The 11915-nt window shown below is 48.6% G+C and overlaps 1 protein-coding gene across 2 annotated transcripts; it reads right to left on the bottom strand.

Moving 5' to 3' along the window:
• Positions 1-7864: 7864 nt before the first annotated feature.
• LOC147574360 (keratin, type I cuticular Ha8-like) lies at positions 7865-11915 on the bottom strand. 2 transcript variants are annotated; one of them, XM_086687296.1, is made up of 7 exons: positions 11379-11915; positions 11104-11186; positions 10156-10312; positions 9609-9770; positions 9394-9519; positions 8726-8946; positions 7865-8312 (listed from the first exon to the last, which is right to left on the bottom strand). In XM_086687296.1, exons 1-7 carry the CDS (start codon positions 11868-11870, stop codon positions 8234-8236), a joined length of 1320 nt encoding a protein of 439 aa, XP_086543422.1. In that variant the 5' UTR covers positions 11871-11915; the 3' UTR covers positions 7865-8233. The 2 variants fall into 2 exon arrangements, with proteins under 2 accessions (XP_086543422.1, XP_086543421.1); XM_086687295.1 differs by lacking the exon at positions 7865-8312 and having other exon boundaries at positions 8842-9519.

Here is an 11915-nt window from a genome sequence, read left to right on the forward strand (position 1 = left end):
TGGATTTGCTTAAAGATGAAGCCTTCCTTCTCCTCCAGAACTTATATAGGCTTGTAGTGGGTGTTGGTGCAAGAAAATAGGCATTTTCCTCATTAATATTTATATTGATTCTCATACAATCACTCTATTAGTCAGTGATTTTGTCTCTCATAAAGAGTTAATGAGCTCATGAAAGAGGCCTTCACCCACACAGGAAGCTTCCCCCTCACTGCAGGGTCCTAGAATACAGAGAAAACGAGGTCTTCTCCAAGTGGCCTGCATTCTGTGGTTTATGTCCCTTTCCCCTCAGTCAGCTTATCTCTGTGAGATCATCAAGACCCAGAGACTCCCAATATCCCCCCAAAGTCTCTCCCATTCTATATTCTTTTCCTGGCCTCCAAATGTTCCCATCATGGCAAAGTCTAAGATAGTAATCAGGCACATTGAGGAAAGAAAATCAAATCACAATTAGTTTGTGTCAGGGGATGTGTATGGAGTGTCCAATGTGGGACATGGCTTAGCTTGCTTGGAGGGAGGGGGTTAGATTTTTAGTAAGGGGAATAAGAAAGTAAATGACCTTAATATTATAAAGGCAATAAGAGAGGGTGTTAAAAAAAAAAAGTTGCATAGATTTTAGAAGAGAAAACACTGAGTGACTAGAAAGACTTCATGGAACAGGGAACATTGAAACTGTGTTTCTGATAATGGTTTCCAGGAGGGGTTGAGGGAGACAGCATCTCTCATAGAGACCAAAATGAACAGAATCAAACAAGTCTGGGAAATGGAAAATAGTCTAGCTATGCTGATCTTATAATGAACACACATTTGCCAGCACTGGAAAGTTGCATTTAGTCCAGGTTGTGGGAAGCCTTGAATGCCAGGACCATCCCATATATAGTCTTCAGGTAAAGGTAAATCAAAGGTAGGAATCTGCCCCTGGAAGCTGACTCTCCTCAAATATGAGGGAAAATAAATATCCACGCTCCTTTCGAAGCAAAGTAACAGAAGAGAGATGAAAGTTTCCTGTATAAACATTGGAGAACAACACCGGGCCAGAACAATGAAAAAGAAACCTAACTTCCAAATTGATTTTGGTGTTTGGAAACTGAATAGACACTTTTTAATTACCCATGGGTCAAGGGAGACATCAAATAAGAAATTAAAGTATTTTAAACTGAATTAAGACGAAAATACAACCTATCAAGCTGATGTGGGAATTAAAACTTTCCCTGTGCAGGCGTGAAACAGATAAGTAGTTTTGGAAGTGGGAAAAAAAATCATGAATGAAACGGGGTAATCTGTGATCCCAAGAAACAAAATTATGTTTTTGTGTATTAGAGTCTATAGACTAATTAAGGCGGGCAGTGATTAGCACTTTATGGTGTCTGTTCTCAGGCACCTCCTCCTCTTTTCTGGCATCTTCCCTTGTAAGAGACTGGTCATCCCACCGACTGACTCCCTCTTCACCTTGTTTAAGAAGATACACACTCAAGAACTTTGATCTTTCATCTTTTGAAACTTTGTACATTTCAAAGAAATGCACGTACCTTGATTGTCCATTACTTAGCAGACTCTAGAATAAATTTAAATTTCCTTAATCTTCAGACACACTCAGAGCATCAGAAGGTTTATGGCCTCCTCTATTCCTAAATAAGTCAGTGGCCAGTTGTTCAGTAAGCCCTGGAAAAGGGCAGCCTGCCAGCTTCCAGGCTATGCTAATGAAGACGCTTTGACCCCATTCCGAAGATGAATGCATTCACCAGGAGGGCCCTTGAAGCAGCAGTACGTGTTTTAGGTGGCTCTAAAACATGGAATCTGAGCCAAAAGGGATCTCAAAGTCCTCTAGTCTAGGGGCCTTTGGCATTGAATCCCTTCTGATAACCTCCCAACTCAGCATCCAGTCCACCACTCTCCAGAAGGTCTATCCCATCATTGGCCAACTGTGGCCCACAGTTTCCCAGGCTTTGTGCAAGATACTGGGGTCAAGAGATAAATAGCAGCCAGCTTTGTCTTCAGGGGCTTACAACATAGGGGACTATTAGAAAGTCCTTTATGCAGAAACCTATCTACCTCCACGCTATTTATATCCATTGCTTTTGTTTCTTCCTTCATTCATTCAACAAATATTGAGTGAGTACCCATTCTCTGCCAGACAGGCTCTGATGCTGGATGCTGGTGGTATGTTAGCAAGTAAGTCAGAGAGTCTGTCCTTTAATTTACTTTCTAGCTCTATCCATGGTGTCCCATGCAGGATAAATCCAATCATTCTGCCACAATGGCTGACCTGCAGCTCTTCATGACAAATGGTTCTGATCCCCCTCACCATCCGGAGTACATCCCTCTGAATACATTCCATGGAGTCTCTACCACTCTTAAATGAAGGCTCTAGAATGGAATTTTGGATGAGCAGGAATTTAGAGGCTGCCAGCAGATGGCCCAGCAAATCTTCTTGCCCAGGAATCTTGTGTGGAGTGTGCTGGTGCCACCAACTCTTCAACCATGATACCCACCCAGCCACCAGCTGGTCCCATATACGATCAGCGAGACCCATGAGGACACTCCCTCTTAACTACTCCTTGTAGAGATATGGGCAGTATTCACCAAGGCAGGGTTCACCACCATCCGTGAACTTGTCCCAGTGAGCTACTCCGAGGGATCCAGTGTTCGTATACGCTCCAATATTCAAAGCCCTCTCAAGGCACCACAAGGACCTCAGGGCTGAATCAGACAAATTCCCGTCGCAAAAATCGCAGAGCAGAAGGAGAAATAGGTCATGTCACTCAGAAGAAAGAGAAGTCACAGAGAGAGCTGGGGTGAGGGGCTGACATCAAAGAGACTTTATCTGGAGCTTCAAAGATAGATAAGATTTGGACAGGCAGAGGAAGGAGAGAGAGGATTTTCTAGAAAAAAGAGGTAAGCACAGGTACACACTCAGAAGCAGAGACACGTGTGGTGGGCTCTGGAGAAGCAGGGGTGCAAGCTTGGGAATGTAAGTGTGCAGCCAACAGAGGCCCGCCTGGAAAGAAACCACCTTGAATGACACAAAAACGTACACCTTGCAGAGTCAAACCGCATTTTTAAACCCTATGAAACTGAAATGTGTGCTCATTTACGCTAAAAATGTGGTCGCCTTATATCTTCGTAACTTCTACACAGGTGATTCTCAAACTTTAGGCCACATCAGAATCATCCGGCGGGCTTGCAAAAATGCAGATTGCCAGGCTCCGCGCCAGAGTTTCTGATTCAGTAGGTTTGGAGTCAGGCGCAAGAGTCTGCATTGCTAACAAGTTCCCGGGTGATACTGACTCTGGGGGTCTGGGGAGCACACTTTGAGAACAGGACTTCTGCTCTCCAGGAAAGAGGAGCCTCATGGTGGTTGTCATCCTATGTAAACGAAGCACAATGTAGCAAAATGGTATTTTTGCGGAACATTTGTGCACCGATGTTGGGGCACATTTCAGATACGTGAGCATATGTTTTCCTGAATATAATAAGCAAGTTCTATTTGCTTTCTTCCTGGTTTACTCTTCTTCATAGAAGTTTGTTTTGCAAGGACATCCAAGACCAGAGAAGGGAGGGACAAAAGGGGAAACCCATACAGTGTTTGTTAAACCAGTGGGTAAGCCCACATGAAACAGTGTCTGTAGAGGACAGATGAAGGTCAAGTGAAGTGATACACTTTAACATTACTAGGTGCTGGGATTCTGGCTTGGCACTTACACAGGATTTCATCTCTCTCTCTTTCTCTCTCTCTCTCTCTCTCACACACACACACACACACACACACACACACACCTATATATCCAGAGTTGATACGAAGTATCAATTTGACCACCTACTATGTGCTACACCGTATTGTACCTGGTGCTTTAATCCTTTCAACCATACTGAAAAGTAGTTACCAATGTACCACTGTAGAATAAGAAAAAGCTCAGAGTGGTTAGGTAACCTGTCTGAGCTCACAAAGGTAGAAGAGGAAGTCCGTGAAACATTAGCTCAGGTTGGCCAGACGCTCAAGCCCAAGCTGCGGCTCCCAGCCAGGAGCCCAGACACCCATTCCATCCACTCCGTTCATGCAACAAACAGGTGCCGTCCTCCTCTGGGCTGCACCCTCGTCCAAAGAGCTAGAAATATATGGGGAGACAGAACAGAGTCCTCTGGAAAGTTTTGGGCAGACAAGAGAGATGACCAAAGTAGCAGTTTAGGAAAAGTAGTACCCAATAAGCACCCCTGGGATGGGAACGCTGAATCTCGATTTTGTGGGCTCTCTAGTAAGTACTGCAGCGCCTGATACAAAATGCACACTCCAGAACCATTAAGCAAGAGAGTGAAAGGCTGGTGGCGTGTGCGGCATAAAGGTGGCACAGAAGAGACGGGGCAGACAGAAGAGGAGAAGGCTCTTACGAGACCCCGGGCAGCACATGATGGAATCCAAATCCCGCCCCCAGCAGTGCCGACAGGTAGGAAGAGATGGGAGGCAGAGGTGTTATAAGAAGATTCTGACGCAAGAGTCCACGAGGCTGAGTGATTTGCTGTATATGGGGGTCAAAGGAAGGAGGGACACCAAAAGTGCTCTTGCGGTCCCTGGGCTCCTGGAACAATAATGTGCCGGGAAAGGGAGCCAGGAAGTCAAGGCAAAGAGTAGGCTCAAGGGGGAGAGGCTGAAGTGAAGTTTGGAGAATGTGAAATATAGCCAAGTGGGACTGTCCACCAGGAGATCCAAGACCTGAATTGCTTGGACTCACTGAGAAACTCTCCTGAGCCGCTAAGTTTTCTTCTTACACCTGGCAAGCAGGTAGGGCTGTTGAGTTAGCCCAGAGGCTCATACCTGAACAGGGCAGCAATTCTCAAAAGGAGGGTTCCCTCCTCCCCCCGCCCCCCACTAGAGGGGAGATGGTAAGGAAGATAATTTGGCTAGAGGGAGTGTCACTTAAAAACAAATACAACCTGTATTCGAAATGAGCGTTTGGCCATGATTGAGTTCCGTATTTATATTTTTGAAAGCTAAAACAACATTAAGTGACAAGTGAGAGATTTCTTTTTTTAACGCTTATCTTTGAAAAAAATGTTTATTTTTGAGAGAGAGAGAGAGAGAGAGAGAGAGAGAGAACACAAGTGGAGGAGGGGCAGAGAGAGAGGGAGAAGAGGACCCAAAGAGGGCTCTGCACTGACAGCAGACAGCCTGATGTCAGGCTCAAACTTGCGAACCACAAGGTCATGACCTGAGCAGAAGTCGGACACTTAAGCACCTGAACCACCCAGGCACCCCAAAGTGAGGGATTTTTTTTTAACATTTATTCATTTTTGAGAGACAGAGAGAGACAGAGCATGAGCAGGGGAGGGGCAGAGAGAGGAGGAGACACAGACTCCAAAGCAGGCTCCAGGCTCCGAGCTGTCAGCACAGAGCTGGATGTGGGGCTCGAACTCATGAACTGCGAGATCATGACCTGAGCCAAAGTCGGACGCTCAACCGACTGAGCCACCCAGGAGCCCCAGAGGGATTTTTTTTAATATGTGTCAAATGAGAAGGCATGGAGAGACAAAAGTTGAGAAACACACTAAATTAGGTGGAGAAAGACAAAGACAACAAGATGAGCTCGTGAAGATTATTATAAGCGGTCCTCAGAAGGGGCGAATTTGATTTCGTTCTTTGTAAGGAGGATGATGCGGGTGTGACGAGGTGGAGCCTTAGGTATCGTACATCGTGGACCACAACACACGAAAGTTGGTGCCTAAATAAAAAATGCTCCTGTTCCGGAAAGTCCAGAGTTCCACCTCGATATTCTTGGCTTCCGGGAGCAGAAGTGTGGGCCCTTCCCCCGAGCTCGCTCAGTGACGGCAGCACCTGCCCCTGAGGACGGCAGCGGGCCACCCTTACTCCTTCCACTTTGCTGGCATTTGGGAGAAATGGCATTTGAGTGAAGAACAAACAACAAAACAAGACAGGCAATGAGTACAGGGGCCTGCAGAGGCCTGCCTGGTGTCATAGGTGAAGCCTGGAAGGAAATATTACAAACCAGCACACTGGTAGTGCCGGGGTGGTAATCCGAAAACCAATGGGCTCAGTACTTTACCAGGTGGCTCAGAACCGGATCCGGTCCCAAGTCAGAGTCTCAGGGGAAGAAAAATAATCAGTCAACCTGGTTGAAATTACTGTGACCACGGCAAAGCCTAATAGTGCATCTAGGCTGTCGGTCCAATCTGGGAGGATAGCGAGATGTAGGGGCCAGAGCGCCGCCTAGGGGAAGGTGCAGAGATGGGAGTCACTCTGTGAGTGCCCGGGTTTGGGCACCAGAGGGCGCCCTGAGCCCTCAGGCCATAATTACGGATGAGGGTAAAACCTCCGTGTCCAGGTGCCCTGGGCCAGGCTGGATAGACACCTGCCAGCCTCCCTTGCCTGCAGCACCCATCCTGCATCTGAATTGCCTTTCTTGCCACACCCAGGAGCTTCGGGAGTCCCACACTTAGCCTGGTCAGGCTAGCAGGGGGACAAGGCCCGATTTTCATGACGCTGTTGCATGAAAACCTATGGCTACTCCTTAAAACATACGATTCTTGTGAGGTATTTGTTAGAAGAAAGCCCACAGAGCCCACGGGACATTTGGACATTTTTGTCCTCTGACAGCCCAAAGAATGCTTTTTTTTTTAATGTTGGTTAGGACACTTGGAGTGAAAAACTAAGCTCCGATAACAACAGTGATTGATTTTATTATTTATTTATTATTGCTTATAAGTGGACAAGGAGGGTGGTCAAACTTCTAGGCCACCAACTCAGAAATACATGGCCCCTGATACTGCTAATGGGTTTTGCTACCACCTCCTTAGTCCCTCTTTCCTTCTAAGAGGGAAAGATTATCCCTGCCGGTTCCCAGGGAGCCCCATAAACCAATATCCACCTTCTCTGTGCCAGGAGCATTGTATGGATTATCCCTTAGCAACGGTGAAGGAAAATAGAATCTTTCTAACCTTACAACTGAAGAGTAAGTCTCAAGAGAGTGTCATGGCCCAGCGACTTAACTGGTGTCACAAAGGGTGGCATTTGAGCCCAGATCTGCCCAACTCCAGAGCAAGTGCCCTTCCCACCATACTGTGCTACTAGGCAGAAGATCCGAATTTGCATTGATCTTGGGACCAGGTTCCGCAGGTGAGCCAAAACCTGAGAGCTTCATTCTGGGCACGCTCAACACATTCCAGAAGCTAAATTGAGTAGCACAGCAAAGAAGGCACATCATCTCTTGGGTGGTCTTCCACCATGTCTGACGGTGACCCACCTGGGCCTGGGTCAGAGCCATGTCCAAGAGGCAGACTCATGCCTACTGTGCTCCTCACCTTCAGTACTCCAAAGGCAACAGCAAATAGACAAGGACACCTCTCTTGGGAGGGAAATATGCCCAGGACCCAGACAACTGTCCTGAGTACCCAAGCTAAGAGAGCAGGTAGTAATTCCATGCCTCCACACAGGAGCCAGTTTGAATGAGAGACAAATAAAAAATAAAAACTTGGCAACCTGGCCAGGGCAGTTCTCAGCATGACCTCCCTTTGGCTAGATCGGAACTCTAAGTTGTGTGATTTTGCTCTTGGACAAAATACCAAGACGCTAAAGATGCCAAAAGCACGGCAGGGACATGTTAGTTCTGAGCTGTTCTGAAGGAATTCAACCTTGGCAACCAACATGTCTTCCTTTCACCAGCCCATAGAGATCGATGGGCAAGGTAAATCGAATGACAGCAAAGGGCCTTCATCCAGAGGCTAAGACCCCAGTGCCCCAGTGGAAGATCCTGGCAGTGACAAGACATGTCGGGGCCAAGGATCACCCAAGGTCTTGAGGGCCAGAGTTGTTTATCACACCATATACATTGCCAAGCACGAGAAACATAGCACTTAATACAGGAAGGAGATTTATTGACCGTTTCATACAGGAACCCAATTACATCTTAGGAGACTCTGAAGCATGGGACTAGAAGGCAAATCCCAGAAGAGGTACTGGGATCAAATGATAGCTTAAGTGAAAGACAATGATAGCATTGGATGGGGAGGGGAGGGGCGGATGCGGTGTGGGGACACACAGGGAGCCATGGCTTAGAAATTTCTGTTATGCTCTGATTCAGTGAACATGCCTCCAGTGAGTTCAGTCTTCCTGGAAGGAAGGCTAATGAGCAGGTGAAGGCAATCCTAGCCTGGGTACAACCAGCCTTGACCTCCTGCACCAGCACTCAGACCTTCAGAATCACTTCTCAGCGCCGAGGCCACTTGCTTAGAGAGGGCAGGTGGCTGGGACACAGCTTGGACGAAGGACACAGGCAGCAGCCGTAGAGCAGGGATTGATGGGGAGTCTGCAGGGAGAGAGAGAGAGAGAGAAAGAGTTAGAAACAAGGAGTACAAAGATGTCTCAGTGATGCACGGAAGAGGCAAGACCAAAATGGACAAAAGACAAGTCTGCCACCAAGTCACAGAATGCAATGAAATCTGTGTGAGTAGTTCCTCCTCCAGTGCCATCTATGTCTCTCCGTGTCCAAGAGTCCTCTAGGGGGACTTGGCTTAGGAACCAGCTATAGTTTATGTAACAGTCAATCCACAGTGCAATCCACATACACCAGGAGAGTTGAGTGCATCACTAAGCCAGTGTGGACAGGGAGGCTTGCTCTTCGTGCTGAGATCTCCTTCCACAACCATGTCAGTTATCTGTGAGGAACTGCTTTATAGTCAGGTATGTGCCTTGGTGAAAAATTGACTCGATCACACGTACTTGCAATCCTCGCTCTCCAGAAGTTTCCGGTACGTGGCAATCTCGCTCTCCAGCCGGGCCTTGACGTCCAGCAGCACCTGGTACTCCTGGTTCTGTCGCTCCAGGTCAGCCCGGATCTCAGACAGCTGCTCCTCCACGTCACGGATCAGGATCTGCATCTGGGCCAGCTCAGTGCCGAAGCGTGCATCCGACTCACACAGGGAGTTCTGCAGACAGTCCTTCTGTAGTGGCAAATAACTGGGTAAGAGACCGAGGTGTCCCAAAATTCAGCAGTAGGAATCATGGCCAACCTCACCATGTCATAGGACATGCCCAGAACTCTGGAGAAATCGCTGCCCATATCACCATGACTTTTCACAAAATTCTACCTGGAGGAAGTGTTCATCCCTGTATTCCCAGTACCTGACCAAGTAGACACCCAGTGACGTCTTGTAGAATGAGAGCCTGAATCGCCACCCTTTATCGTAAAGGAAGTGGAGTTGGCTTTTTAAAGAACCAGTTTTGGGGGTCAAACCAACCTTGATGGCGAGGCATCTCCCCCAGGGAGAGAGGGACCCAGCCCCTGAGTTCTGATTGTTAGTGGGACTGATGAGTGGGACTTCTAAGACATGCTGCTGCCAGGCCGTGGCCCGTGGCACCAGCAGCACGGTGAGGGCAGAAGACCGTACCAGGCTGTGCTGGGCCTGAAGCTCCACCTCCAGGGCATTCACCGTGCGCCTCAGCTCCAGGATCTCCGACTGACAGCACTGCAGCTCCTCGGAGCAGGACATGTCCTGCTTGCTGATGCTCTCGGACTGAAGCACAAGTGCACACAGACATCACATCACCTCCACGCCCAGGTGGAAGCCGGGGGGCCCTCCCTATTCCGAGGCGGCACCCTCACCTGATCTTGGAACCACTGCTCCACGTCATTGCGGCTGGTCTGCATCATGGCCTCGTAGTGGCACCGCATCTCGTCCAGCACCCTGCTCAGGTCCACGGTGGGCTCCGCGTCCAGCTTAATCTGGAGCTTGTCCCCCAGCTGGCCCCTCAGGATGTGGACTTCCTGTGGGCACAGAAGGACCAACACTCTGAGTGAGGAAAGGGCTTTGGACAGAGCAGATGGCACCTGAACCCCTTCTCTGATGAGCAGCATGAGGGGTGAGCCCACTTGCACACGATGTGAAAGATCTTGTCCAGAATCCACTGGGAAGAGCCCAGTGGGTCGCCTTCTTAAATTCACAAGGCAAACCTTTAGAGACAAAGAACCCCTCCGCCGGCCCCACCACCTCTGCTATGTCCTACAGAGTCAGCCTGACTCCCACACCCAGATCAACCCCTCATCCTGATGCCAACTGAGCCTGGCTTCTAATCCTACAGCCACAGGGTGGGCGGTGCTCCCTTCTCTGCTCAGTGCCCTCTCCCATGGGTCTGCAGCCCCAAGCCCAGACCTGCTCGTGGTTGCTCTTGAGGCAGAGCATCTCCTCCTTCAGGGACTCCTGCTGGGCCTCCAGGTCGGCCTTGGCCAGGCTCAGGTCATCCAGGAGCTTGTGCATCCCACACATGTCCGCCTCCACCACCTGGCGTAGGGACAGCTCACTCTCGTGCCTTCCAGGACAGGAGATGAAAGGTCAGCAGGATGACAAGGACAGGCCCTTTCAGCTGCCCCCAGTATCCATTTCCTTCACCAACTTGGATCCTCATTTCCTTGGTTAATCAACATTCACTGTGTTGGATCCTGTACCTACAGAACTCATTGTTGGAAGAAATATCATTATGCCCACTGGATGGAACTACATGGGAAACTGTGGCTCAGAGAGAATAAATGGAGTATCCAGGATTGTATATCTTGGTTAATAGTAGATACATGGATTCACCCTAAGTTGTCAAATTAACGCAGTATTCATTCTGCTATAAAGGAGTCATTTAGCTAGGAAAAAGAATAGCTTGAAAGTAAGCCTTCTGGACCTACAGTTTTCTAGTTTACCCCTTGGATTAATTATTTCAGATGATTTTTATGCCTTTCTCATTCATTCAATTGCAACTCTTGATACCAAAAAGCTATAGTGACAATTCTTCCCACTCATAAATTTAGTGAAGAGTCAGTGAATCTGTCAATGACCAATGAACTGAAAGTTTATTCTTGCAATGATTTGATTTTGTTTCTGGCTATAACACAAAACCTTCTTATCTTCTAGATGGGGAGAAAATGACATAGGACCTGACCCATCTAGATGATTCTTCCTCATTTTGTTTCAATGCTTTTGTTCACTTTCAACCATTTCTAGGTTCTAGTCAGTAACCACTTTTTAACATCTACTTTGGGCCAGTACCATGATGGGCACCTAGAAATAAAACAGAAGAGGAGTCACTCTGAGCCTTCTTCCAGCCCTACTTACTTGATTCTAAAGTCATCGGCAGCCAGCTTAGCATTGTCAATTTGAGTTACCAGCCTGGTATTCTCAGCCTTGCTGCACAGGATCTGTGGAAAACCAGGAAGACAGTTCATGCACAAAACATCATACTCTGGGCTCCAGCTCTATGGGTGACATCTACGCTCATGCTCAAGAGAACCCAAGAGCACAAACACCCTTGAGTCTTCAATGGCCCTTTGACTGCCATGCTCTTCCACCTTCCTCAGACACAGCATACCCCAGGCTACTTCAGACCTCACCTTCTGCTGGAGCTCCTCGATGGTCCGGAAGTACGACTGGTAGTCTGGACACACGCTGGACTCGTGGCATTTGCTCGACTCTCGGATCTTGGTCTCCAGCTCTGCATTCTCCCGCTCCAGCTGACGCACCTTCTCCAGGTAGTTGGCCAGGCGGTCGTTCAGGAACTGCATGGTCACCTTCTCGTGGCCGTTCGGGGCGCCTTCCCCATAGTTCTCACACACTCCGATGTTGCCGGGAATGTCGCGGGTCCCTGGCAAGGGGCAAGCGGTTTGGCAGCTATAGGGTACACAGAGGCTGGGTCGGCCCAGAGGAGTTGTCCCCACAGGCATCCTGTTGGCATGTGCCAGGGTGGCGGAGAGGCACAGGGAGGCAGCCTTGGCCTCTGCCCCAGGCTGGCCCCCAACGTCAATGCAGGAACCGCAGACATTTGCAGCTTCGGGCATCTGAGTGCTGCCCAGACAGCGGGATGAGCTGATGTAGCAGGAGGTCATGGTGTGGGCTGAGGTAGCACAGGAGCTTCAGAGCAGCTGTGAAGG

This window comes from Puma concolor, chromosome E1 (assembly GCF_028749965.1).
Source record: "Puma concolor isolate L17-30 chromosome E1, mPumCon1.1.hap2, whole genome shotgun sequence".
NCBI lineage: Eukaryota > Metazoa > Chordata > Mammalia > Carnivora > Felidae > Puma > Puma concolor.